Below are 22399 nucleotides of genomic sequence, written 5' to 3'. Positions count from 1 at the left end.
TTCCGGTACCGCCCCCCCCACCATAGAGACGCCGCCCGGAAGGAGCGGCCGCGCTCGCGCCCCCGTGCGGGCGGGGCCAGCCGCGGGTCCTCCCGGGGGGGGGGGGGTCGCCCCTTATTAACGCGCGCCTCAATTAGTGATTAATAAACGCAACCACAGCCCGCACAGGGCCGCGTGTAGTAACACAGCATATATTAATTGACTCTTAAATACAGTCTGTACACGGCGGGGGCGCGGCAGCCGCCGTTACGGCCTGCCCCAAACGGGCCCGGCACCGGCACCGGGGGTCCCGGGGGGGTCCCAGGGGGGTCCCGGGGCCGGGGCAGCGCCGCCAGCACCCGGCCGGCCTCCTGCCAGCCTCCTGCCACCGCCTCCCGGCGCTGTCCGCAGCAACCTGCAAGAGAGAAGGGCAGCGGGGTCGGGGGGCGGCCCAGGGGCACCCCCCGGTATCGGGGAGCGGCCCCGGGGTGCCCCCGGCGCGGCCCTCACAGCACCGGGACCCCCCCGAGCTGTCCCCCTGCAGGAGCCCCTCAGGAACACCCCGAGCTCCGGCTCAGGGCACGTGGCTGCTCCCACCCCGGGCTCCTCCTGCGTTTATTTTTTAATTTTTTGGCCAGAGACTGCTTTGAAATGGAGAGTTCTAAGTGTGTATTTGCAAAGTTCTAAGTGTAAATTTCGGCAAAAAAAAAAAAAAGTGCCGTTTGTGTCTTAGCACAGAGGCTGCCTGCAAAGAGACAAAGGCATCCGGCCACTGACAGCTGCTCTTGAAGTCAGGGGGAGCAGCCCGGGGCTGCCGAGCTGACAGCAGCCGGGACGGCCTTCGCCTTCCTCCCCATGGCAGCTCAGCTCCCCACAGCCCCCCACAGCCCCCCACAGCCCCCCACTCCCACCCCTTCCTTCCACAGCCCCCCCTTCCCACAGCCCCGCTCCATGTTCCCCGCAGGGTGCTCAGTAATAACGCTCCCAAGTGGATGATTGCAGTTCTGCTGAAGTGAGCCTCTTTCAGAGCTCAGGGGAAAAATATAAAGTCCTGACAAATCACCTCACGTAACAGTATTGCCCTGAAAACTTAAAGCGACTGTGAAAGAGATCATGGGCATGGCGAGCGTGCCTGGAGCAGCCTGGCTGATCCACGGGCTCGAGAAATTAAACCAGCAAAATGCCAGCCCTGGAGCAACGCGGGCAGTTTGCACGGTCCCGCATTAAACTACAAGGTCTTACCTGGAAATCGTTAATTTTATTAGTGAGAAGATGATGTGTTCTGCATCACCTAGAACAACCAAGAAACAGAAGATCAGTTTTAAGTCACCACCTGCACTTCCAAGCATCCTCAATGCACTCCCTGTTTCGGGAAAGGGAAGCGGCCAAGACAAAACAGTGCCACAGTGCAGAACCAGGAGCCATGAGACTGGGCCAGGGGCCTGCAGCTTCTCGCTTCCCTCCTGTACGTGCACCACGAACCACACGGGGTGGCTGCTCAGGAACTGCAAGTGACAGCCCCTGCAGCGAATACACATGCGTGCTTGCTCCCCCAGCAGCCCCATTTCCTCACTTTGGGGTTTGGCTGTGTGTGTTTGCACGTGGCAGTGGCAATGCAGATCAGTCTGATTGCGTAAGGAGTCCCCACACTGAACAGGTCCAACTGGCACCTTTGATCAAAACATCTGTGTGACTCCACACCAACACACCGCACCTCCTGTGCAGGCAGGCAGTGCCTTCTGCAGAGTCAAGAGTCAAGTATTTTATTTTTAAGTCTGTGTGTGCTGGCTGTTGGACAGCTCTGCAGTGTAAAAGATGGTCATCAACGGCTCTCAGACAACGCTCTACAGGACCATGCAGCGTACGTTTGACACGGGAATACAATCACACAGGTACAGGACCCAGAAGACCCACCTCTATCCTGAAATCAGATAAGCCCTTCCCTAAACATGGCAAGACCCAGGACAACAAAAAAAAATGAGTTTCAGGACAGAAGCAAGGTGGAAGTGTCTCAAAGAGAATGAAGAACTCGAGTTTGAGGAGTGAGTGCAGAGCTGTACAGCAATAACCCACACACAAGAGCAGAACAGAAAGCACTGATGGGTGAACGGGCATGCTCTGAGCAGCACAGAACAACGTCAGGATTTGTGACTGAGGCAGGATGTCAAAATAAAGCTGGGAGGATGAAGCGGGGCACAGCAGGAAGGGCAGGAACAACACAGCAGCCCCAGGAGCACTTCCCCAGCTGGGCTGCCCAGCCTGCGAACGCCCATCAGAGGGAGCAAGGGACCAGGCACCCAGGGCGAAGTGCTCGGATGTGACACGGGACGTACCTGCAGGTGACCTTTCAAGTTGGCTGGCGTTTTATAATCCCCTTTTAAAACCTATGGGAAAGAAAAAAATACTGAGCACTTCTTGGACAGCGACTGTACGAGCATCAAGTCCACCCTGCAAGCTGCTGTGTGGCCGGGCACGTGTGCGTGTCCGGGTAGGACCGGTCACCCCACAGCCTGAGAAATTCCCTCTCCAGTAACTGCTGTCTGCGGCTCGGCAGCTCCTTCCTCCCCGTTCTGATCCAGACACGAGTCAATATTCTAAAAAAAATTCTTCTGGTTTTGCCCAAAGACACTGTGAGCCTCCCGTCACTTTCCTCATGGGACTGGCTGGCGAGCTCCCCGCAGACACAGCACAGCCCGAGCCTTCTCGAGGGGCCAGACCGCAGTGCCTAGTGCCACCCCCCATCCCAATAACATCGCCATACACCACCAACCCCCACGGCTGGGGTCAGGACCGGCGCTGGAGCAGGGAGGGACAGGTCAGTATCTGCCACAACAGAGGAACGAACCCCACCACAAAATCACAGGGAGTGCAGTCGGCCCGAGCCACGCCAGGCTCCATGCACCGCGTGTAACTGCGAGCCTCCTCGGCGTGACTGCACTGCGACCACTGTGGCTCCCACACGGAGCAGAGCTTTGTGTCTCCACTCTTTTTTTTGACTCGCTTCGGGAGGCTGTGTGGGTGCAGAGCCCTGCGGTCCACCGCCACGAGCCCTCCCCGTCAGCTCCTGGCCATGCTCCCAGCGGTGACACTCACTCTGTGCGTGTTGTTGACCACCAGCGGGTCCGGGTGGCCGTAGTGGGGCGGGTTGGCGTACGGGTCGTAGCCCAGCCTGGCGAGCATGGGAGCTATGTGGGCCATGTCCTGCAGCACGTCCCCCGGGATGTGCCCGATCCATTTCGATAACGCCTCCATGTTCACTGGCTTGATGACCTGGTCTGTGGATCTTTCTATCCTGGAAGAAAATGAAGAAGAAGGTAAAACAAGGCACGAAAGCTGCTGTCCCTTGGGTTTCACAGACACGCCGGGCTGACGGAAGAGCCTTCAGCTGGGCCAGCAGCCACCTGCACGTTTTGCTGTCAGGACAAGCGTGTGGCTCAAATGCTGCTCTGCTCCTGCTGTGAGTGCAGGGAGAGCCCCCACGGGCACCGTGGTGCTGCTCTGGGGGCAGCCGAGGTGCCTGCAGCCCTGGGGCTTGGGTCCCTGCGTGACCGCGCTCACAGGGGCACTGTGTGAGCTCCCGCCTGCCTCCTCGCCTGCTGCTGCTCCAGCCAGACCCCACGAGCACCGTGGCTCCACACAAGCCGCTCATCCTGTGATGGAACCTGGCCACTACACCCGGCAGGACCAGCTCCAACAAGCAAAGCCAGCCACGGCGCCCTGCTGCGCTGCAGACACCGCTCCCCTCCCGCCCTGCCCTGCGTGGGGAGGACAGGACGCCCAGCACAGCCCAGCTGCAGCCCAGGGAAGGCACACCCAGCCCCGCAGAGGCAGTGCCGCGCGCTGAAACGGGTCAACCTGCACAGCGGCTGCAGCCCTGAGCCTCGGGGCTGCCAGCCAGGCGGCGAGGCACGAGGCACACGAGGCACACGCAGTGCCACAGCCCCGCTGGCAGCAGCATTTCCACCCCCTCACTGTCCCCGAGGAGAGGAGCGGCCCCGTGCCCCGCTGCAGCTGCCCACAGCACTGCTCTGGGTGCATCGGGCTGCTGCAGGCCAGAGGAATTTATACAAAGCCCGCTCGGATGGTTCCCATAAACGGCCGATTACATCTTGCTAAGGCAGGCTTCGGCTTCCCTGAGGAAAGGAAGAGCGTTAAAAGACCCAAAGAAGGTGGGCGAAGGCAGGCACCTCCTCGAGCACAGAGATGGGGAGCCAGCGAGGAGGGGCCTGGGTGTGTCTCCACGGGAGGAGAGCATTCGTTGTGTTCTGCAACACCAGCACCGGCGGAATTACGGCACACCACGGCGTGAGTCATAGCAGCACCACTGCAATCACGGCAGGGAGGTTTGAGGATGGGTGGAGAAAAGCCACGTTAAAGAGCTCGTGTTTCTGAGCAAGCAGGTCTTTTCGAATTAAAGATCAATGTCACTTCTGCACTGCCAAGGAAGCTGAATAAAAGCCACCCGCTCCTAAAATCCCCGTCTGGCAGGCTGCTCTCTGGGGTACAACAGGCTGCCACCATCAAGTCCTTTACTCAGAAACACAAATCTATAGAACTGGACGTGCTGCAGCTCCTACCCCTAAAAAGCACACGCGGACACAGGCAACGGATCTTTGCCCCCCAGTTTTAGCCCCGACCAGCTTTGTGTAACGAAATACTCCTCGGGAAGCAGAGACCAGGGCCGAGACACTCACTTGGAAAGGGACACTCCGCCGGGCTTCCCTATCAGCTCCTCGTGGTGCAGCACGGCGTCGCTCCAGGAGATGTCCAGGAACTTCATGATGGCGTGCATGGACTGCTCGGGGTGCAGCACCAGCTGCTCGTAGTAGACGGGCAGGCAGCGGGAGCGCCCGATCTCCAGGCACTGGGAGTACATCACCTCGATGGCTTTGTTCCACTTGGTCAGGCAGTCCCGGTAGCTGTTCAGGTCAAAGCCCGCGATCGTCACCTTGCGGGTGATCATGGAGTGCACCGAGGCGCGGCCGTCTCGCACCATCAGGAGGAACTTGGAATTGGGGAAGAGCCGGGACAGGTAGACGGAGGACTTGAGCGTGAAGGGGTCCTTGTTGCACAAATACCTGGCCGGCTCGCCGTGCTTGGCGATCACCTCCAGGATGAAGGCCTGCATGGCCGCGTCCAGCACCTGGTCCGTCACCCCCGCCTCGTCCAGGCGCATCTTCTCGCGGCCCGACTTGGACCAGGCCTGCCGCATCGCCAGCACGCGGGGGATGATGCGGGTCTCCTCCCCGCAGCGCACCTCGGGGTGGGCGTCCAGCATGGCCCTCATCAGCGTGGTGCCGCTCCGGGGGACGCCGCCGATGAATATCAGGGGCATCTCCTTGCTGTAGCGGTACTCCACGTGGTTGGAGTCCATCATGACCAGCTCCTCGTTCTCCGGCCTCATCAGCCGGTGCCTCCTCTTGTTCAGGACCTGCTGGCACTCCAGGACCTGCTGGCCAAGGTGCAGAGTCACCATCAGGGCGACCACCGAGCCCACGGCCAGCAGCACCCGCCTCATGGTCACCCGCATCCTGCTGCGCTCCGCATGGGCTGCAGACCAACAGGCGGCCACGCTTCAGCTTGCGGCTAGCGAGCGTCCGGCCCCGCGGGCATCTGCAAGAGAAAGACAGAGCCGCCGGTGAGCAGGGCTCCTCGGGACGCCCGCGCCACCCCCCGGCTTTCATCAGCCCTTACCTATCAGCACGTCTCAGGGTAGGTGTCTTCTACCCAGCACGTAATTAAAGCACGCCTGAGAGCACGCCCAAGGAGATTACTCGACTGTTTTCTGCACCCAGAACCTCGGGTTTGTGGCTGGAGCAAAGCTCCACGGACGTTTTGGAGAGGGGAGGCCACCACTCGCCCAGCTCTTACAGAACTGTTTCCTTAAGGCACCGACCAGCTTCGCCTTCATCCAGTTACTCCTTTGGATTGAGCGTGTGTTCGGGTAGGAGAAAAATCTCCGGCTTTACTTCCACCAACAGGGTAAGGCACCTTTACAGAGCCTGCTCCATCCCAGACAGCCCCCGATGCTCCCACCCTTCTCCTTCCTTCCAGCACGGGTTCCCTGCACCCAGCGCACCTCCTTGCTCTCCCTCCCGCCAGCCACCTGCCTCCTTCCCACAACGGCTTTAGTTGTACGCGTGCTGCCACAGGGGAGGGAGAAGGCCGAAATAAAGAGAAAACCAAAAGCATCTCATGCAAATTTGAAGCGCCTGACTCAGAAGAAGCAATTACCCATAGAACGAAACCAGCTGAGAAATTAAACCAATTTCAGGGGTAACGCGCCAGTAACAGCAACGCGCGGTCTGCGTTCGGCACCTGCACCCCAGGCTGACCTCAGTAACGTCCCCGGAGCCGTACCGTGGTCCCAGGCCAGGTGCCTGCTCCACGGGACGTGCTGGCAGCAGGCTGCCCGTCCCCGCGGCAGCTCCCAGGAGAGCTGGCACCGTCCCCCGCCCGCCCCCTTCTCCCTCCCTCTGCGAGCGCAGGTTTTGCAATCCTCCCGGGGTCACGCAGGGATTTTGAGCTCTTTGTGCTTACACGGCCTGGGCAGGAGCTGAGGCCAGGGGCGTCCACACACTGCAGCTCCCCAACAAGCATTGGAACGGCCTCAGGAAGGCGGCCTCCCCGCTGCAACCCTCCTGCAAGCGCGCGGTTAGGAGAGGGGCAGCCAGCAGAGCCTGCCCAGCACGGCGCCTGTCCCCATGGCACGGTGCCTGTCCCCATGGCACGGCTCCTGGTGGCACCGTGCCTGCCCCATCCCCATCCCTCCCCTGCCCGCTGCTCCCAGGGCACCTCTCCAAGGCCCGGCCTCGCAGCACCCGGCTGCACTCGCACAGCACCAGGGCCGGACCCGGTGAGGCAGCGCCCGTCTGCCCGGCCAGGTAGGAGCCTTCCCACCCCAGGACCATCCGTGTGGCCGTGCCGCTGCCTGTGCTGCCTGCTGTGAGCGTACCGAGGGTCGGCAGTGCCAGGCGCACGGCTGCACCGTGTGAGTGTCAGGAAGCCCAACGCGGGCACGTTGGCTCAGACCACGAGTCGCAGGGAGCACCACGCAGCTCCCTGGCGTTCACTCAGCACCACGGCACAGCCGAGCCCTGCCCGCTCCGCCCTGCTACCTCGAGCTGCTTCAGTCATGTAAATGAATTCAAATGCTCACCCTAAAAATAATTGCTGAAGGCCGCGGAACCCATTGCGATGCACTGCAGCTGGAGCACTCGGGATTCAAGGCCAACTGGAATAATTAGCGCTGTGCAGACCAAGACAGGCTAATTAGCAGGAGAGATCAGCAGTGCACAAGGAGGCCGGGAGCACAGAGGTGCTCTGTTCTTTGCAGGCTCACAGGGAGCGTTTCCCACCGCCCTGCTCCCTGGCACAAAGGAATTCCCTCATTTTGCTGTGCGGGGGGCAGGCTGGCTGCGAGCCCGCCCGCACCATCCCTCGGCTCCAGGGAACCTGTGTGGGGGCTCCCCCTGCCTGCCCCTGGCTCCCCATGGGGGCACGCGGGGGACAGCAGGGACAGCGGGGAGCAGGACAGGGCTGTGCCCGGCTGCAGGCAGCTCAAGGCTCTGCAGGAAGCCGAGGGAGAGGGAAGAAGCGGGCTGGTGGGGAAGTGACAGCAAAGCGGTGACCACCAAGGACACCAGAGGCCCTGTAGGCAAAGCGCCTTCCATATTTTGCATGCTGCTGAGCCATCAATAAGGCTTAGAGCGTTCCTCGCGAGCTGCTGCAAGCAATAAAATATTAACGGAGCATCAGCGAAGGTGTGGGCAGCCGTATGAAATATTCATCCCTCCCCTGCTGGGACCACAGGGGAATCAACCGCTCTGCCAAGAGCTCTCCATGCAGGCTTACCTTCTCCCCGCGTGCTCATCTTGCTGCTAGCCGAGTGTCACGCCAATACCCCCCCCAGGTGGCTGCAGAAATACCTAATGAGGAAGAAAAACACAGGGCCGATTTGTTTGTTGGTCACAGATAGGTACGAGCGTGGTTACAAGCACTGCTCTTCCTCCTTGGCACCGTCCCCTCCGCACGCACGCCTCCTGCCCAAAACCTCCCTCCAAGCCCCGGGAGAGGTGGCCCTGACCCCTGGGGACAGCTCTGGCCCTCGTCCTGCCCAGCTGCGTTTTGGTGCTGGCAGAGCTGGGACAGCACAGGGAGGAGAGGGGCGGCAGGACGGTGGCTGCTCCGTGCAGGAAACCCGGTGCCCTGGCCGGGAGAAGCCGCAGAGGAGCAGACGCAGCTGCAGGATCTAAAAGCAGGGCCCAGCCGCCGGACATGGCACGGTTCCACTGCACACAAGTGGCCGGAGCAGCACGGCCCGTCCCAGAGGAAGCAGCTTCAGACTCGCTCCCCGCAGCCTTTGTTACAAACGCAGGAGTCAGACAGGAGCCAGAACAGCGCCAGAGCTCCCCAGGCAGCAAGAGCCAAGGGAGCCCAGGGGACACCTCGCACCCAGGCCCTGAAACTCGACGCTCCCAGCAAGGCCACAGGGACGCAGAGCTCAGGACCAGAGCAATGCCACGGAGCTGCCTGAAGCTGAGATCCCCCCGCTGCTGGTTCAAGGCTGAGGGCCAGCCCCAGCCCTGCCGTGGTGCTCCCGGCCGCCCGGCGCAGCTCCAGCTCCTGGTGGCTGCAGGACCCAACCCGCCGGGTGCCCCCGAGGACACGGCGCTGCCCGTGCCTGTCCACGGGCTCTGGAGCAGCCCCGCAGCCCTCCTGCACTCAGCTCCCCCCCGTGTGTCGCTGTCCCAGCCCTGGAGGATGTCTGTGAGCACATCTGAAGCGCAGACGCCGGTTGTTATTCCAGCTCCCCGAGAGTCTCCTCCTCTCCTGCCCAGCCGCCTTCGAACGTCACCGGCCCCTCTCTGTTCCTTAGCACTAATTAGGAACAAGAGGGAAACTCCACCCGGCAGGGACGTCGCAGCGGGGCAGAGCCCAGCACATGCATCGCCCTCCTTCCCCACAGTGTCCCCCCCACCGCCCACGGGACTCCAGGTCTGGACGAGGCTGCAGGGCTGCGTGGCACCAGCCGCATCCCCGGGTGCAGCCCTGCAGCCCCACGAGCCGTGCAGCCCCACGAGCCGCCTGCTGCACGCGGCAGCAGCGGTTTAACAGCCGCCCCGCTCCGGAAACCCTCCGGCTCTTGCCCTCGCACAGACGCTCACACACGCTTGCAGACTTCCTTCCTGCACCTCCCGCTGCAGAGCGCGCCCAGGCTCCCGCAGCGCCCCTACAGCACCCTGCAGCCTCCGGAGAAGGGGGCGAGCGCCAGAGGGGTCCCGCAGCAGGCAGGGGCACTCAGCTCCGAGGGGACGCACAGCTCCCAGGGGACGCATTGTGTGTGTGGGGTGTGGGGTGTGATAGCAGCCACTCGTGCTGCTGAAGGCACAGCTGGCGGGGAAGGCACCACGCCGCAGCCCCGTGCAACACAAACGGCACGGCTCAACCGTGCTGCCCATCACCAGGCCCTGCACCACGGGGCTGTGCTGTGCCCGGGGATGCTTCTGCACCGATGAACTCCCCACACACGGTGCAGAGCTCACGCAGCCCACCACCAAGCAGCGCTGGAGCAGGACGTGCAGCTCCCCAGCACCAGCTCGCCCAGGGACGGCTGCACCCCAAGCGCAGGCGATCGGCAGCGAAGCGATGTCACGGGGACATTGTGCAGAGCAGGGATGGGTTACAGACAACAAGCACCGTTTCTACAAGAAGCGTAATGTGATCAAAAAATGCCTTTTCTTTTAAATCATTCCCAGAAATGGCTGCTCGTCTTTGCAGCTTCCCCAAAAGCCTGAGGTGGGGCATGGAAAAATTTAGCTCAAATCCTTGGTGCTTAATAAGGGATGAGGAACTGTGAGCCTCCCCGCGGTGCAACAGCAGCTGTGGTCAGCAAAAACACACTAATGCATCTAACTGGCATCTTTGCAAATCAGCAAAACTTAATTACTTAATTGATAGCCTTCAATTAATTCGCAGGCTCTGTGCAGTGCAGGAACACCCTCGGCTGCCGCACCCCAGGCCCGGCTGATGAAGCGTGGCAGCGCCCAGCTCCCGCGGCACAGCGGGGCCAGGCGGTGGGAGAAGGGCTCGGACGTGCAGCTGAAGGGTACCAACAGTGTTCAAATCAAAAAAAAACAGAAAGAAAAAAAAAAAAAGAGTTGCTTTCAAGGCACCACGTGACGAGAGCAGCAGTGCCGAGAGCAGGGCGTTTTTGCTTACTAAGGCTGGGGATGTGCTGAAGGCCACAAAGCCAGGAGCATCTACAGGAACCAGAAGCCAACCCCACTGAAAATACAGGGATTTTAGGCCACTTTGGGGTTATGGATCCCTTTGAGAATCCCCAAATAGAACAGAGAGCGCTGTGGCTTGCATTACAGCACCGCCACCCCGGGCACAGCGGTGAGAGCAGCGCGGGGACGGAGCGCAGGCACACCCTGCAGCTCCCCCACCTGCGCCAGCCCCCGCGGGTCCTGCCCAGCGTCCCCTCAATTAAAAGCACCAACATCAATGTGCTGGCCAAAGCCCCAGTGAGGATCCCAGCCCTGCAACCCCGCTGATGACATGCACTCGTTTGCCTCAGGCGCTGACGCCCCCAGCAGCCCAGCTCAGGGAAAAGGAAGGAAAACGGCCCCAAACGTGCTGCGGTGGCCATGGGGACCAGAGAGCCACCTGCCCACCGCCTTGCCCAAGCAAGGCCCAGCCCCGTGTGCTGCTCCCAGGGCGCTCCTCCGAACGGGGAGGGCAGCAGGGCCAGGAGCAGGGCTCGCCGGGAGGACCCACGCCGCCAGAAGCCCCCCCGGCCCACCGGCCCTACGCCCCTTGGCGTGCCGGGACAGCTGAGGGCAGCACCAGGAGCCAGCAGATTTCTGGCTAGCGCAGGGGAAGTGGCTGTTACCACATCTCATTTCACAACACTCGCTGCTTCAGGGACGCTCGCAGGGAGGAAAGCTCTCCTGCTCAGCACCACGCACCAGGGCTGGCGAGCAGGAGCCCCTCGCAGACCCCCGTGCGGTGACGGACGTGGCCAGCGGGCAAAGCGCAGCCACCGGCCCTCGCCGGGGAGCATCCGCGGTGCACGAAACCAGGCCAGCAGCTCGGAGCCTCAGAGGGACCTTCCTGACAGTTAATCAATCCACAGCTCCCATTCACAGCTCCTCCGTGCCCACGGCTGTAATTACATTGTGGTTATTCCCACGGGGGGCAAAGCCAAAGCCCCACAGGCACCCCAGAGGATGGGCACTGAGAGCTCACGGACTGGCACCTCCGCTGCTCCTGCTTCGCCCCCACACTCCCTCCTGAGGCTGCTGACACCAGGAGGAGCAGGAGCAGGGCCCGGGGCAGCACAGTTCATGTGCAGGCAGTTATTCCTTCCAAGCTGTGTCCTGGCGGGCTGTGCAAGTGAAACCAAAAGCGCCACAGGTTGTCCTGCAGCGAGCTGCAGAGGGACCGGCGAGGGGAGAGTCCTGCTGCCGAGGGCAGGGGTGTGCACGTTCAGGCACCAGCCTCGCTGCAAACCTGGCTCCGCACTCCCAGCGCTGAACAAAACATTCCCCACAAGTGTGGGTGGTCAGAGCCTGCCATGCAACGGGGAGAGAAAGAAATCAAAGGAACTGCTAAAAAAAATACCGAGCATCTTCAAAAAAATATTTTCCAAGTCCCCGTGCCAAGCCGTCAGTCTTAACGAGCTCCATTCCTGCACGCACAAAGATCAGGATCTGCAGAGTAAAGGTTGTTTCTACAAGAGAAACCCCAAAACCTCAAATTTGCTTAAGAAACAAAATCAAAATATTTTATTTCCCTATGAAGCAACACCAGCCATCCCCGGCCCCGAAGGCACCGAAGGAGGAAGGTGCGGGCAGGGGGCACCGGCTGCAGCCTGGCCCCGACCCCAGCCCCGTGGGGGTGCGCAGCCCCCCTCGCACAGGCGCAGCGCCCCGCTGCCACCCAGCAGCTCGGGCAGCGCCCAGAGCCCGGGCAAATATCTTCTGCCAAGGCACGGCCCAGGAGGGGCTCATCTCGTGGCACCGTGGATGGATGAAAATGGGAAGGGGCCCTTCTGGGATGGCTGCCCCGTGCTGCCAGCAGGAGCAGGACAAAGCCTAGAGCCTGCCCCATGCAGCTCAGGGCTGCAGCCCCCAGGCCCAAAGCGAAGGGCTGGCGGTGGCTGCAGGGCAAGCACCCAGGCGCTGGGTGGGAAGCAGCCCTCCCCCTGCCCCGAGGGCACCCGCTGAGCAACCTGCTGCTGGCAGAGCTCCCCGGGGCCAGGTCCTGCCCGCCGGGTGGGTGCCCCGCAGCTGGGCTGCACCATAGGGACAGAGCCACAGCCAGAGCGAAATTAAAGCACCTGGGGATGGGGCACAGCTGCTCCCGCAGGCCCTGCCTGCTCGCTGCCTGCGCTCGCAGGGCTGTGGGGTTTGGAGCACGGCGAGCTCTGCTAAGGCAGGAAGGAGGCTGAGGCTTGCTGCGAGCATCACAGATTTGTCAGGAGCCATCAGCGCAAAACCACCTGCTGGGGGCTGCCTCCTTTCCCCAGAAACGTTCCTGACAGGCTCCGCGCTTCGCAGAGCTCCCGCGTCCCACACATCCCTACAGGCTCAGCACATCTGTAACGCAAACCGCCGTGGGGATCAGCTGCTTCACACGGCAGCAGGAGTTACTGTGCGTGAGACCTGCAGGCAGGGAGCAGCAGCAGCAGCCCCACGGCCCTTCGGGGGGGCACGCAGCGACTGCACCCGGGGACCCCACGGCAGCTTCCAGTGCTCCCACAGCTCCCAGTGCTGCGCTCAGCCCCGAGCCGTCCCCAGGCACACGTTGGGGCATCACTGCCTCACCACGAGCCCCTGGTGCCCAGCAGCTCTGGGTGCTGCCCAGCTCCCACCCCGTCTGGAGCTGCAGGGAGGGACGGGGCAGGGGCACACGTCCAGCACCGTGCAGGTGGCAGCGATGCCCGGGCCTGGCTTGATCCCGGCTGCAGCCCCGGGCACAGGGCACGGCGCTGGCACCACACCTCTGATGAGCCATAAAACCCCCATAAAACCCCATAAACCCCATAAATCCCCGAGGCCTGCAGGTTTGCTCGTGCAGGTGCTGCGATGCCGTGGGGAGGGCTGCGGGCAGCTCCCGGCCACAGCTCCACGAGGAGCGGACACAGAGCTCCGGGACCGACCCGCGGCCGCCCACCGACCCCCTCCCCAGCCCCCGTCTGCCCGGGGCTCGCACCCAGCCCCCGGGGGGGGGGGCACGGCCGAGGGGCAGCCGGGCCCGGTGCGCGGTGCGGGGGGGTTGGGGCTGGGGGGGGGATGTGGGGCAGGGTCCAACCGGTGCGCACCGTCCCCATCCCGTCCCCATCCCGTCCCCATCCCCGGGGCTGTGCCGGCGGCAGGGGGACGCGGTGCGGGCAGGGCGCTACCGGCAGCGCGGGGCTGCGGAACGGGGCTGCTCGGGGCTGCGGGGCTCGGCGCTGCCCGGCCCGGTGCGGGCTGCCGGGGGCACCGGGCACCGGGTACCGGGCACCGGGTACCGGGCACCGGGTACCGGGCACCGCGCACGGCCGCCCCCCGCCGCCGCCGCCCGCTCCGTGCCCGCCGCCCCCTCCCTCCCCCCCCCCCCCCCCCCCGCACTCACCGCTCCCGTGCCCGTGCCCGGTGCCGGTGCCGCCGGCGGGGACGCGGCGACGTCACGCGCACGAGGGGCCGGGATCCCCGCGCCGCCCCGCTGCGCATGCGTCCTGCGGCGGGGGGGGGGCGCGGGAACGGGCTATGGGGCGGGCACCGGCACCGGGAACGGGCACGGGCACGGGTATGGGTATGGGTATGGGCACCGGCACCGGCACCGGCTGCCGGCCCGGCCCCGCCGCCCGCCCCCCCCACGCCTCCCCGCGCCGTGCCCGTGCTCCCCGGGGGGCGCTTGTGCCCCGCGTGTGTGCGTGCAAACGGCGTGCACGGACGGCGTGTGCGGGGCGGGGGCGCGGGCGGCACCCGGCACCCAGCACCCAGCACCCATCGCACTGCTCACCCTGCACCCTGCCTGCAGCACCCAGCACCCTGCACCCATCTCCCAGCGCCCCCCCCGCAGCTGGCAGCACCACCGGCACCGTCTCACTCTTTATTGCCCCCGGGCCAGGCTCCGCTCAGCACCGCGGGGCCGGGGCCGCCCGTTTTGGGTGGGGGGCGCTCAGTCGGAGGGGGCGGTGGGGCCGGGGCGGGCGCCCCTCTGCTCCCACTGCATGTCCCTGACGCGGCGGATGGACTGCAGCTGCGGCTGGAAGGCGCACCACTCGTTCCAGTGCCTGAAGTCCCCGGTCTCAAAGAGGTACTGGTAGCCCCGGTACCCCGGGTACTGGTACCCGACCCAGCTGCGGGGAGAGCACACGGGCGTCAGCTGCCGAGCTGTGAACCCACCAACAAACGTCCCCACCACAAAACCCTGCCCGGAGTCCCCGCTGCCCGGCTGTGCCCTGCTGCCTGCGGGACACCCCCTGCACCCAGGAGGCAGCACGCGGAGCCCCCCGCACCCAGGGGTGGGCAGGGAGCAGCCCAGCACCAGCGGCTGCCCAGGGCCCGTGCGGGTGCAGGGAGCTGGGGGAGCTGCAGCCCGGCTTACGTTCCACTGGGCACCTTCACGCTGCCCACGCGGTCGCAGAAGCCGTAAGCCCAGAGGCTGGGCACGTCGTCCTCCTGGATGTCCATCTTGTTGCCCTTGAAGTCAGCAGACTCGTACAGGCAGATTTTGTGGTCCTCAGCCTCCTGGGGAGGACAGCGGGGAGGCGCTGGGCTGGGTGGCCGGTGCTCACAGTGACCGGGCACCGCGCAGCACGGACACAGCCCCAGCCCCAGCCGGAGCTGCCTCCTTCCCCAGCCACTCACCATCCTGATGGGACGCATGGACATGAAGCAGTCGCTCCGGTAGCTGCTGGACCAGGTGTCCCAGCGAGGGTACTCGCCCTTCTCCAGGACAAACATCTCCCCGCGCATGTTGGCTTGCTCGTAGGCCACCCAGCTGGGGAGAGGGGCAGGGCGGTGCGAGGGGTCAGGCTCCTCTCCTGCTCCACCAGCCCGTGGGGCGGCCGAGCTGGGCTCCCAGCACCCGAAATATCCATGGGTGCCAGGACCGAGCCCACCACCCTGTGCCTGCCTTTCTCCCAGCCCATGGGGGGTCAGGAGCTCACACACCCCTGGGCACAGCGACTGCTGCTCGGCCCCAGCAGCCAACCCCGCGCCCACCGCCCTTGTCACCGGGGGGGGACGGGTGCTGTGCCCAGCTCCAGGAGATGCCCACACATCACCCTGCACCCCTGGGCCATGGTGTCCCCACGGGCACGGGTCCCTCCAGGGCAGGGTCACTCACGGTCCGGAGCTGACAATGACGCTGCGCACCCGCTCGAAGCCGCAGTCAGCCAGGTTCAGGCACTCGGCGGTGAACTCCATCTGCCTGCCCTGGAAGTTCTCCTGCTCGAAGACAGTGATCTGGGGGCAGAGGGAAGGGCTCGGGCAGGGCACGGGGCCGTGTGTCCCGGCACACCGAGGTCCCCCCCGACAGCCGCTCCCTGCTCTGGGTGCCGCGGCCACGCCGGGGGTCCCCGTGCTGGTGCCCCCGCAGTGGGTGCAGCCGGGCTGGGATGGAGCTGTGGGGCCAGGGGCTGTACCTGCACCGTGCCCCCTGTGCCTGGCACCATGGAGCTGTCACGGGGCACCCTCACGGCTCGCCCCTCGTTTCCAGCCCCGATGCAGCTCCCCAGCAGCACCCCGGCATTTTGGTGCTGTGCGGGGATGTGCGGGGCTTACCCGGAAAGCTTCTGCGGCGGGCTCCTCGCCCTTGCTGTTGGTGACGGGTGTGGGGTCGGAGGATGGAGCCGCTGCCTTCTCCTTGTCCTCCGCAGCGGCGGTTTTCGTGGCATCAGACATTGCGGTGGTCAGCTCAGGTCTTGGGGCAGAGATGCCAGCTGCAGGTTAGTGGGGGCACGGCCGTGGGACACCCCACCTGGCCCCAGGGACGGTGGCGTTGGGGTGGCATTGGGGAGGGGAGGGGCACAGCAATGGGGCGAGGAGCTGGGGGCTCCCCAGGCAGGCCAGGCAGAGGCAGCAGGTCCTGCCTGAGCAGCAGGAGGTGGCACTCACCACGCTCCTCTTCTGTGCCCAGGAGAGCCCCCAGCATGGTCTCGCCGTGCGGGGGTGCCCTGAGCTCCCCACTCCCTGCCCTCCCCAGGGCCTGATCCTGCACCGGGGCTGTCCCGCACGGGTGTGCGTGGGGCGGGCAGGACGCACCCCCCTTTGTGTGTGGACCTCCTGGGGGCACCCTGATGACCCTAAACCCTAAACCATGGTTTAGGGTTATCCAGCAGCCCCCGCAGAGGGTGGCAGGGTGCCGGAGCTCTGTGATGGGCTCGGGGCGCTCCAAGCAGTGGCACGGTGCTGGGCACGGACGAGCCCCTGTGTTTCTCTCTCCCCCCCTCGGGACCAGCTGGAGCCAGTGCTGCAGCGCGGGCACTTGGTCCTCTTACCTGGGCAGCTGCTGCTTCTTGTTGGAGTGAGCGGGCTTGTGTTTCGGGGTGCAGCGGGGCCCCCACTTTATAGCCTGGCAAGGGCAGGCCCCGGGCGGGCGCACAAAGGAAGTGCGAGCTCATCAGTGTCTGCGCGGCCGCCCCGTCATCACATCCCGCACGGCGCTGGAAGCCTCTCCCCGGCCCCGTGCCCAGCTGCTGAACCCAGCACTTTCCTTTGTGCCCGCGGCACAACAGAAGGCCTGACCGTGCCACTTTGCAGCGTGCTGGCACCCATGTGCCCACGCAGGGCATATATAGCCCCCGCACACGGACCCACACCGGCACCCGGCTCCAGCACCCGGCTCCAGCAGCGCCACGGTTGGGCATGGAGCACCAGCCCCGTGCCCCACGGCTGGCCCCAAAACAGCCCCACGGCTGCCCTGTGCCCACCGCTGGGGGCAGGAGCCCAGCCCGGTGCTGGCACCAAGCTGGGCAGAGCCGGGGATTGCTCCCAGCCCCCCCTGTCCGACCCCCGGCTTTTGGCACAGGGAGAGCTCAGCCCTGGGGGCAGTGCCTGCAGGTTCCCCAGCCTGGCTTTGCATTAACCCTGCCCTGGGTCAGCCCGTCTGCTTTCTCACTTCCCCTCTGAACTCCAATGATCTCACTTTAAACTCCTCTCCGTACCGGCCAGCACCTGAGTGCTCTGCCCCGAGGATGCCAGGATGCCAGACTTCAGTCCTTCAAAATGCTTCAAGAGTTGTTCCTGAGGTTTTCCCCTGGAGATGTGCAATCAAAGCCGACACTTTCTGAATATCTCAGTCCCTAAAAACAGCCTTCTCCTCTGAGGATGCTCCAGCTGGCCAGCCCGTGCCATCCCTGCCTGCCAGCCCCACTCGTTAGCGAGTTTTCAGCACATTCAGCACGTGCCGTGCTGGTTCCCTACCGCTCCTACTCCTACAGCGCAGTGGCACCAGGTCCCACGCTGGGTTCCAGCGCCGCGGTGCTGTGCCAGCCCCCGGCAAGGCAGGTGGAGGGGCGGTGGGTGCCGGGAGGGTGCTGAGCAGCGGTGCTGGTGCCCCTGCAGCACCCGGGCACTTGTCTCCTCCCTGTTCTGTCAAAGACTCCAAGGCTCCTGGTGCTCCTGCCGCCGTGCCAGCACTCAGCACGGGCAGCAGCAACGCCCCGAGCGGTGCACTGAGCACAGAGCCCCGCGCAGGGGCTGCCGGCCGCCGTCCCCTCCTTCCCCCCGGGGGTGAAGTGTTAACTCGCAGCCACACGGCTCAGCTGCACCATCAGGGATGCTTCCCAAAACACCAAGCATTCATCGATCTCTCCTCTCCCTGCAGTTTTATCGGCCGCCCGCCGTTCCTGCAGCAGCACGGCCGGGTGCACGCGGTGCTCCCGTACCTCCCGGCACCCCCAGGGGCAGCTCCCTGACCTCACGGCAGCCAGCTCTCGTGGCTCTCGGCTTTCAATTTGCATTCATTTTCATGTTTGTTAGACGTATTTCTATTTTAAGTTGCATTTGCTGCCTCTCAGAGCTGCCCTGGCCCCTGGGGAGAGCTGCTCTGCCCCACCACGGACAGCGAGCTCCTCCACACACAGTTTTGGCCTGCTGCCCTGCACTGCATTTGCCAAATGCCCATGGTGCAGACAGGCAGGGACACCTCTGGTCATGGTCCCAGAAGAACCTGGAGCAGGGGAAGGGCTCCCCTCGGGAGCAGGGCAGGCTGCAGCGCGATACCCCAGCTCCACAGGTCTGGGGTCACTGGGAGCCCTGGTGCCCCCACTCTCCAGCCTCTCCGCAGCCCTGCCTTTGTTCCTCCCGGTCCCTCCTCCCGCCGTGTGCTGAGTTAGGGCTTTCCGTAATGCCCTCCCGGCCTGGCTCTGTCTGAAGCTATAAAAACCCTGCCCCAGGGCTGCCGGCCGCGCCACCTCTCCGTGCGCAGCTCCTCACCCCGGTAAGCGCAGGAGGCAGCGCGCGGCCCCGGGGCCGGGCAGCGGTGTGCCAGCAGCCCCGCACCAGCCTCCTCTTCTCCTGCACAGAACCACCATGAGCCAGCGCCGCAGGATGGCCTCCGGTCTCTGGAAGGTGCGGGAGGCCGGGGAGGAGCAGGAGCAGGGGCTGAGCCCCGCGGACACCCGGGCACGGGGGCGCAGCGTCTGCTGGGGGCCCCTGCACCTGCAGCGCCTCTGATCCGCCCGTGCTCCCCAGATCGTGGTGTGGGACGAGCCCTTCTTCCAGGGCAAGAGGCACGAGTTCACCGCCGACTGCTACAGCACCCCGGAGCGCGGCTTCAGCACCGTCCGCTCCTTCAAGATCGAGAGCGGGGCGTGAGTGCGGGGCAGGGGGCTGCAGGGGCAGGCGGGGGCACCGGGTGCCTTCTGCCACCCAAACCACGGGGCTGCCTCCTGTGGGGAGCGCTGGGGGCTGCCGGGGGCGCTGGGTGCTGGGGGCGCTGGGTGCCGCGGGGCGCTCACCCCACCTCCCCGGCAGCTGGGCAGGCTTCGAGCACTGCGGCTTCCAGGGGCAGCAGTTCGTGCTGGAGCGCGGCGAGTACCCGTGCTGGGAGGCGTGGAGCGGCAGCAACGCCTACCGCGTGGACAGGATGTGCTCCTTCCGCCCCATCGCCTGCGCCGTGAGTAGGGCCTGGCACGGGGCTGTGCCGGACCCCCGATGGCCCTGGATGGGCAGAGGGCAGGGGGCAGGGGGCAGGGGGCAGGGGGTGGCCGTGCCCACGCGGTGCCCTCTCGCTGCAGGACCACCGGCGCAGCCGGCTGATGCTGTTTGAGCACGAGAACTTCCAGGGCAGGAGGGGGGAGCTGAGCGACGACTGCCCCTCGCTGCCCGCCCTGGGCTGGGGCAGCAGCGCCGTCGGCTCCTTCCTCGTCTGCTCCGGCGCGTGAGTAGCGGGGGCAGCGGGACCCGCGGCACCGGGCGTCTCCGGCCCCGTCGCGGTGCCCCCAGCCCTGAGACACGCTGCCTTCTGCTCCAGGTGGGTCTGCTCGCAGTACCCGGGGTACCGCGGCTTCCAGTACCTGCTGGAGAGCGACAGCGGCGCCGGCGAGTACAAGCACGTGCGGGAGTGGGGCTCCCATGCACAGACGGGCCAGGTGCAGTCCATCCGCAGGGTCCAGCAGTGACCGCCCGCACCGCGGCCACCCGGCCCCGGCCCTGTCCCCATCCCTCGGGCGCTGCCTGCCCGGCGCGGTGCCGGCACCAAAGCTCAATAAAGCTCCGTTGTACGAGGCGGTGCGCTCGCACTTGGGGGAGGCGTGCAGGCTGTGTCACCGCGGGCGTGCTGTTGAGATGGTGCCATGTGCCCAGGCGGGGCAGGTATGGATGGGGGTCTGTCAGTCTGTCCTGCCATGGCACAGCCACCCGCCTGTCCCTGTCACAGGCAGGCGAGGCCCCTGCCCAGCTCCCGCAGCAGTGGGGTGCAGTGGGTGTCCCTCGGCCCCACCAAGGTGGAGGAGGACACTGTGGGCACCACTGAGCCTGGGCAGGAAGGTCCATGGGGTCTGGCAGGCCCCAGCAGCACGCTGTGCACCCATCCTGCACCCACGCACACCCCTGCACCCCTGCACACCCCCATGCACCCCACCCCCACGTACACCCCCGTGCGCCCCCCAGCAGCGCAGCCCCCCGCTGCTCCTCCCAGCCGCTGAACCCCTGCTCTGGCAAGCAGGAAAATGGTGGCCAGCTGGAGCTGGAAGTGTGGCAGGAAAAAGCTGGTTTGGAAACGTTTCTCATTTCAGAAGCACTCTGCAGAAAAAAAAAAAAAAAAAAAAAGGTTTGGTGTGATTAAAATGTCCCATTCCTGACATTTGCAAAAGAAAGACCACCCTCGGAGACAATGCTTCCCGGGGACAGAATTCTCCTCGCAGGACACAACAATTAAAAGGACACAATGGAGGAAGACCAGACAGCTTGGGACGGGCTGAGGGAAACCCTGCGGCTGCCCCAGGACATCTGGGGCTGTCGCTTGGAGGAGCTGGTGCCCGTCCCCTGGGCATTGGGGACGGTGGGGACAATGCCACGTCTGGGGGCAGCGCAGCCGGGAGCAGGGCCAGCAGCTGCTGCTGGGACCAGCCCTGTGCTGCTGGGCCCCCGGGGACCCCCAGGGACCCGGGACAACAATGAGAGGGACCAGGGGCTGCAGCTGGCTCTGGGGGCTCCGCGTGGCTTCGGGCAGAGCCAAACCTGCCCGTGCTCCAGACCCACGGTGCAAAGGGCAGGGCTCTGGGGGTGCCTCTCCAGCAGCCCCCTCCTGCCAGGCACAATCCGGGGGGCTCCACACCCCCCCCCCCCAAACTACAGGGCCACCTTGTCCCATGCCCAAATCACCGGTGGCCACGGTGCGGGTGAAGGTGACTCGGCCGCGTTTCCAGCATGAAAATTGGGTGGGAGCTGCAGCATCCTCCTGCGCCGTAGGTAGGGCCGCGGCGGCGGCGGGGGCTGCGGGAGGAGGAGTTATCCCCGCGATGTCTCGCTCGGGGATCCTCTCTGGAAGGCTCCAGCACAAAGGAGCCGTGCAGCGGCCACGAGTGAGCGGAGCCTGCCCGTCCCCGAGCCCGGCCACCGCCTGGAAATCAGGTAAAGCCACCCTGGTGTTTCTGCGCTCTGCTGGATGGAAACCTGGCCGCTCGCCGGGCGCTGCCGTGTGCCTGGGGGGGGGGCAGCCCTGGGAGCCCCCCCCCTGGGGTGCGATGCCCCCATGCACCCACAGCCGGGCAGCTGCTGCGGCACCGCTCCCGAGGAGCAATGCTGCAAGTCCCACAGCAATCCAGAAATCCTCCCCCAGAAATCCTCCCCCCCGGCTGTGAATCCTCCCCAGGCCCTGCAGCAGCCGCCAAGTTCTCAGCAGCGCTGCGGGGCCGGGGGTGCTGCTGTCCCCCCCCCCCCCCCCCCTCCCCTTTGCCAGGGCGGCAGCAGCCCCCTCCCCAGCACCCCCGGTACCACCCCTGCTAACTGCGGCACCGCCTGTTTGTATTTTTTTATTTTTTTTTTCCAGAAACCTCATCAAGAATAGGGCTCGAGCCAGGTAAATGGATTCTTGCCTAATTTTCCGTGCTCCCGGAAGGAAGTTAGCCAAAATGATGGGTTACTTCTTTGTCTAGGACCCACCATTTTCTCCCCAGCCCGGTGATTTTAGGTAGGGGCTCTAGAGGAGGGGCTGGGGCCAGCAGCCCTCCCCCTGCAGCGTTAGCCCTCGGTGCTGCCTGCTTTTGGGGAGCCATTTTCTCCCGCTATTGTTCCGCCGCCCTTTGTGCGCGGCACACCTCGCCCTGGGGGCAGGGGGGCGCCCCCAAACCGAACCCCACGGCAGCCCCAACCCGCAGGACCCCCCCCCTCACCCCTATGGTGGGCACAGCAGACGGGGGGGGCATTGGGGCCAGGGTGGGGGCCGCAGGGAGCGGGGTTTGGGGGTCCTGCTGCGGGCAGGGGGAGGCGGTGGCAGCGTGCCCACCGCGCTCAGCGCCCGCTGCCTCCCCGCTCCTGCCGTGCTGCAGTTTGTGGCCCCGCGCCCTCCCCCTGCCGCCAGGGGGGCTTCGTGCCCGTGAACCCGGGTGCTGTGCCTGGACGCCCAGGTGCCCCCGCCGGTGCTGCGCCTTGCTCTCTTGCTGCGTTGGTTGCTTTCTTTTGCAGCTGCTATTGACTGACTGAGGTCTGTTCACACACAGTCCCCTGCGCAGCCTCCGCGGCGGAGCAGCCAGGCAGGACAAGGGGACATTGCACGGCGCTCCCGTAGCCGCTGACGACAGGTAGGACCCCCGGGGTGGGGGGGGATTGTGGATGTTCCTCGGTCCTGCCCGGCCGTGGCAGCCCCGTGCTCACCCACACCCCAAGATTTGGGACAGGTCAGTGCAGCCGCAGTGCGCCCCTGCACTCCCTGCACACCCCGAGCAAAACCCTCACCGTTCCCCCGGGCTTGG

General features: G+C 65.0%; 3 protein-coding genes across 6 annotated transcripts; 1 reads left to right on the top strand and 2 right to left on the bottom strand.

Annotated features, from left to right (window-relative positions):
* Positions 1-181: 181 nt before the first annotated feature.
* Positions 182-13677, bottom strand: TPST2 (tyrosylprotein sulfotransferase 2). Of its 4 annotated transcripts, none has more exons than XM_082774514.1 (8): positions 13606-13677; positions 7834-7907; positions 7139-7228; positions 4674-5592; positions 3073-3271; positions 2313-2363; positions 1222-1270; positions 182-394 (listed from the first exon to the last, which is right to left on the bottom strand). In XM_082774514.1, the coding sequence occupies exons 4-7, from the start codon at positions 5507-5509 to the stop codon at positions 1241-1243; spliced, it is 1116 nt and encodes a 371-aa protein (XP_082630640.1). In that variant the 5' UTR covers positions 5510-5592; positions 7139-7228; positions 7834-7907; positions 13606-13677; the 3' UTR covers positions 182-394; positions 1222-1240. The 4 variants fall into 4 exon arrangements, with proteins under 4 accessions (XP_082630640.1, XP_082630641.1, XP_082630638.1 ...); XM_082774515.1 differs by lacking the exon at positions 13606-13677 and adding an exon at positions 10953-10973; XM_082774512.1 differs by lacking the exon at positions 7139-7228.
* A 477-nt stretch (positions 13678-14154) lies between these two features.
* On the bottom strand, positions 14155-15884 carry CRYBB1 (crystallin beta B1; the record flags this gene model as incomplete). Its single annotated transcript, XM_082774396.1, has 5 exons — positions 14155-14335; positions 14584-14726; positions 14847-14979; positions 15328-15446; positions 15765-15884. 5 exons carry the CDS (start codon positions 15882-15884, stop codon positions 14155-14157), a joined length of 696 nt encoding a protein of 231 aa, XP_082630522.1.
* Positions 15885-18515: 2631 nt separating this feature from the next.
* Positions 18516-19606, top strand: CRYBA4 (crystallin beta A4; the record flags this gene model as incomplete). The annotated part of the gene is made up of 5 exons (XM_082773916.1): positions 18516-18554; positions 18678-18796; positions 18960-19101; positions 19223-19365; positions 19459-19606. The coding sequence occupies 5 exons, from the start codon at positions 18516-18518 to the stop codon at positions 19604-19606; spliced, it is 591 nt and encodes a 196-aa protein (XP_082630042.1).
* Between the last annotated feature and the right edge of the window lie 2793 nt (positions 19607-22399).

Source organism: Aythya marila (assembly GCF_965140915.1).
Source record: "Aythya marila genome assembly, chromosome: 17".
NCBI lineage: Eukaryota > Metazoa > Chordata > Aves > Anseriformes > Anatidae > Aythya > Aythya marila.
This window is presented reverse-complemented; position numbering and strand designations above follow the sequence as displayed.

Excerpts from the sequence above, each read along its gene's own strand:
- TPST2 (XM_082774514.1), bottom strand. The coding sequence starts at position 5,509 with ATGCGGGTGACCATGAGGCGGGTGCTGCTGGCCGTGGGCTCGGTGGTC. Across the intron at positions 3,272-4,673 it reads GGCGGAGTGTCCCTTTCCAA|GATAGAAAGATCCACAGACC; the intron begins GTGAGTGTCTCG and ends ATTTTCTTCCAG. Across the intron at positions 2,364-3,072 it reads TGGTCAACAACACGCACAGA|GTTTTAAAAGGGGATTATAA; the intron begins GTGAGTGTCACC and ends TCTTTCCCATAG.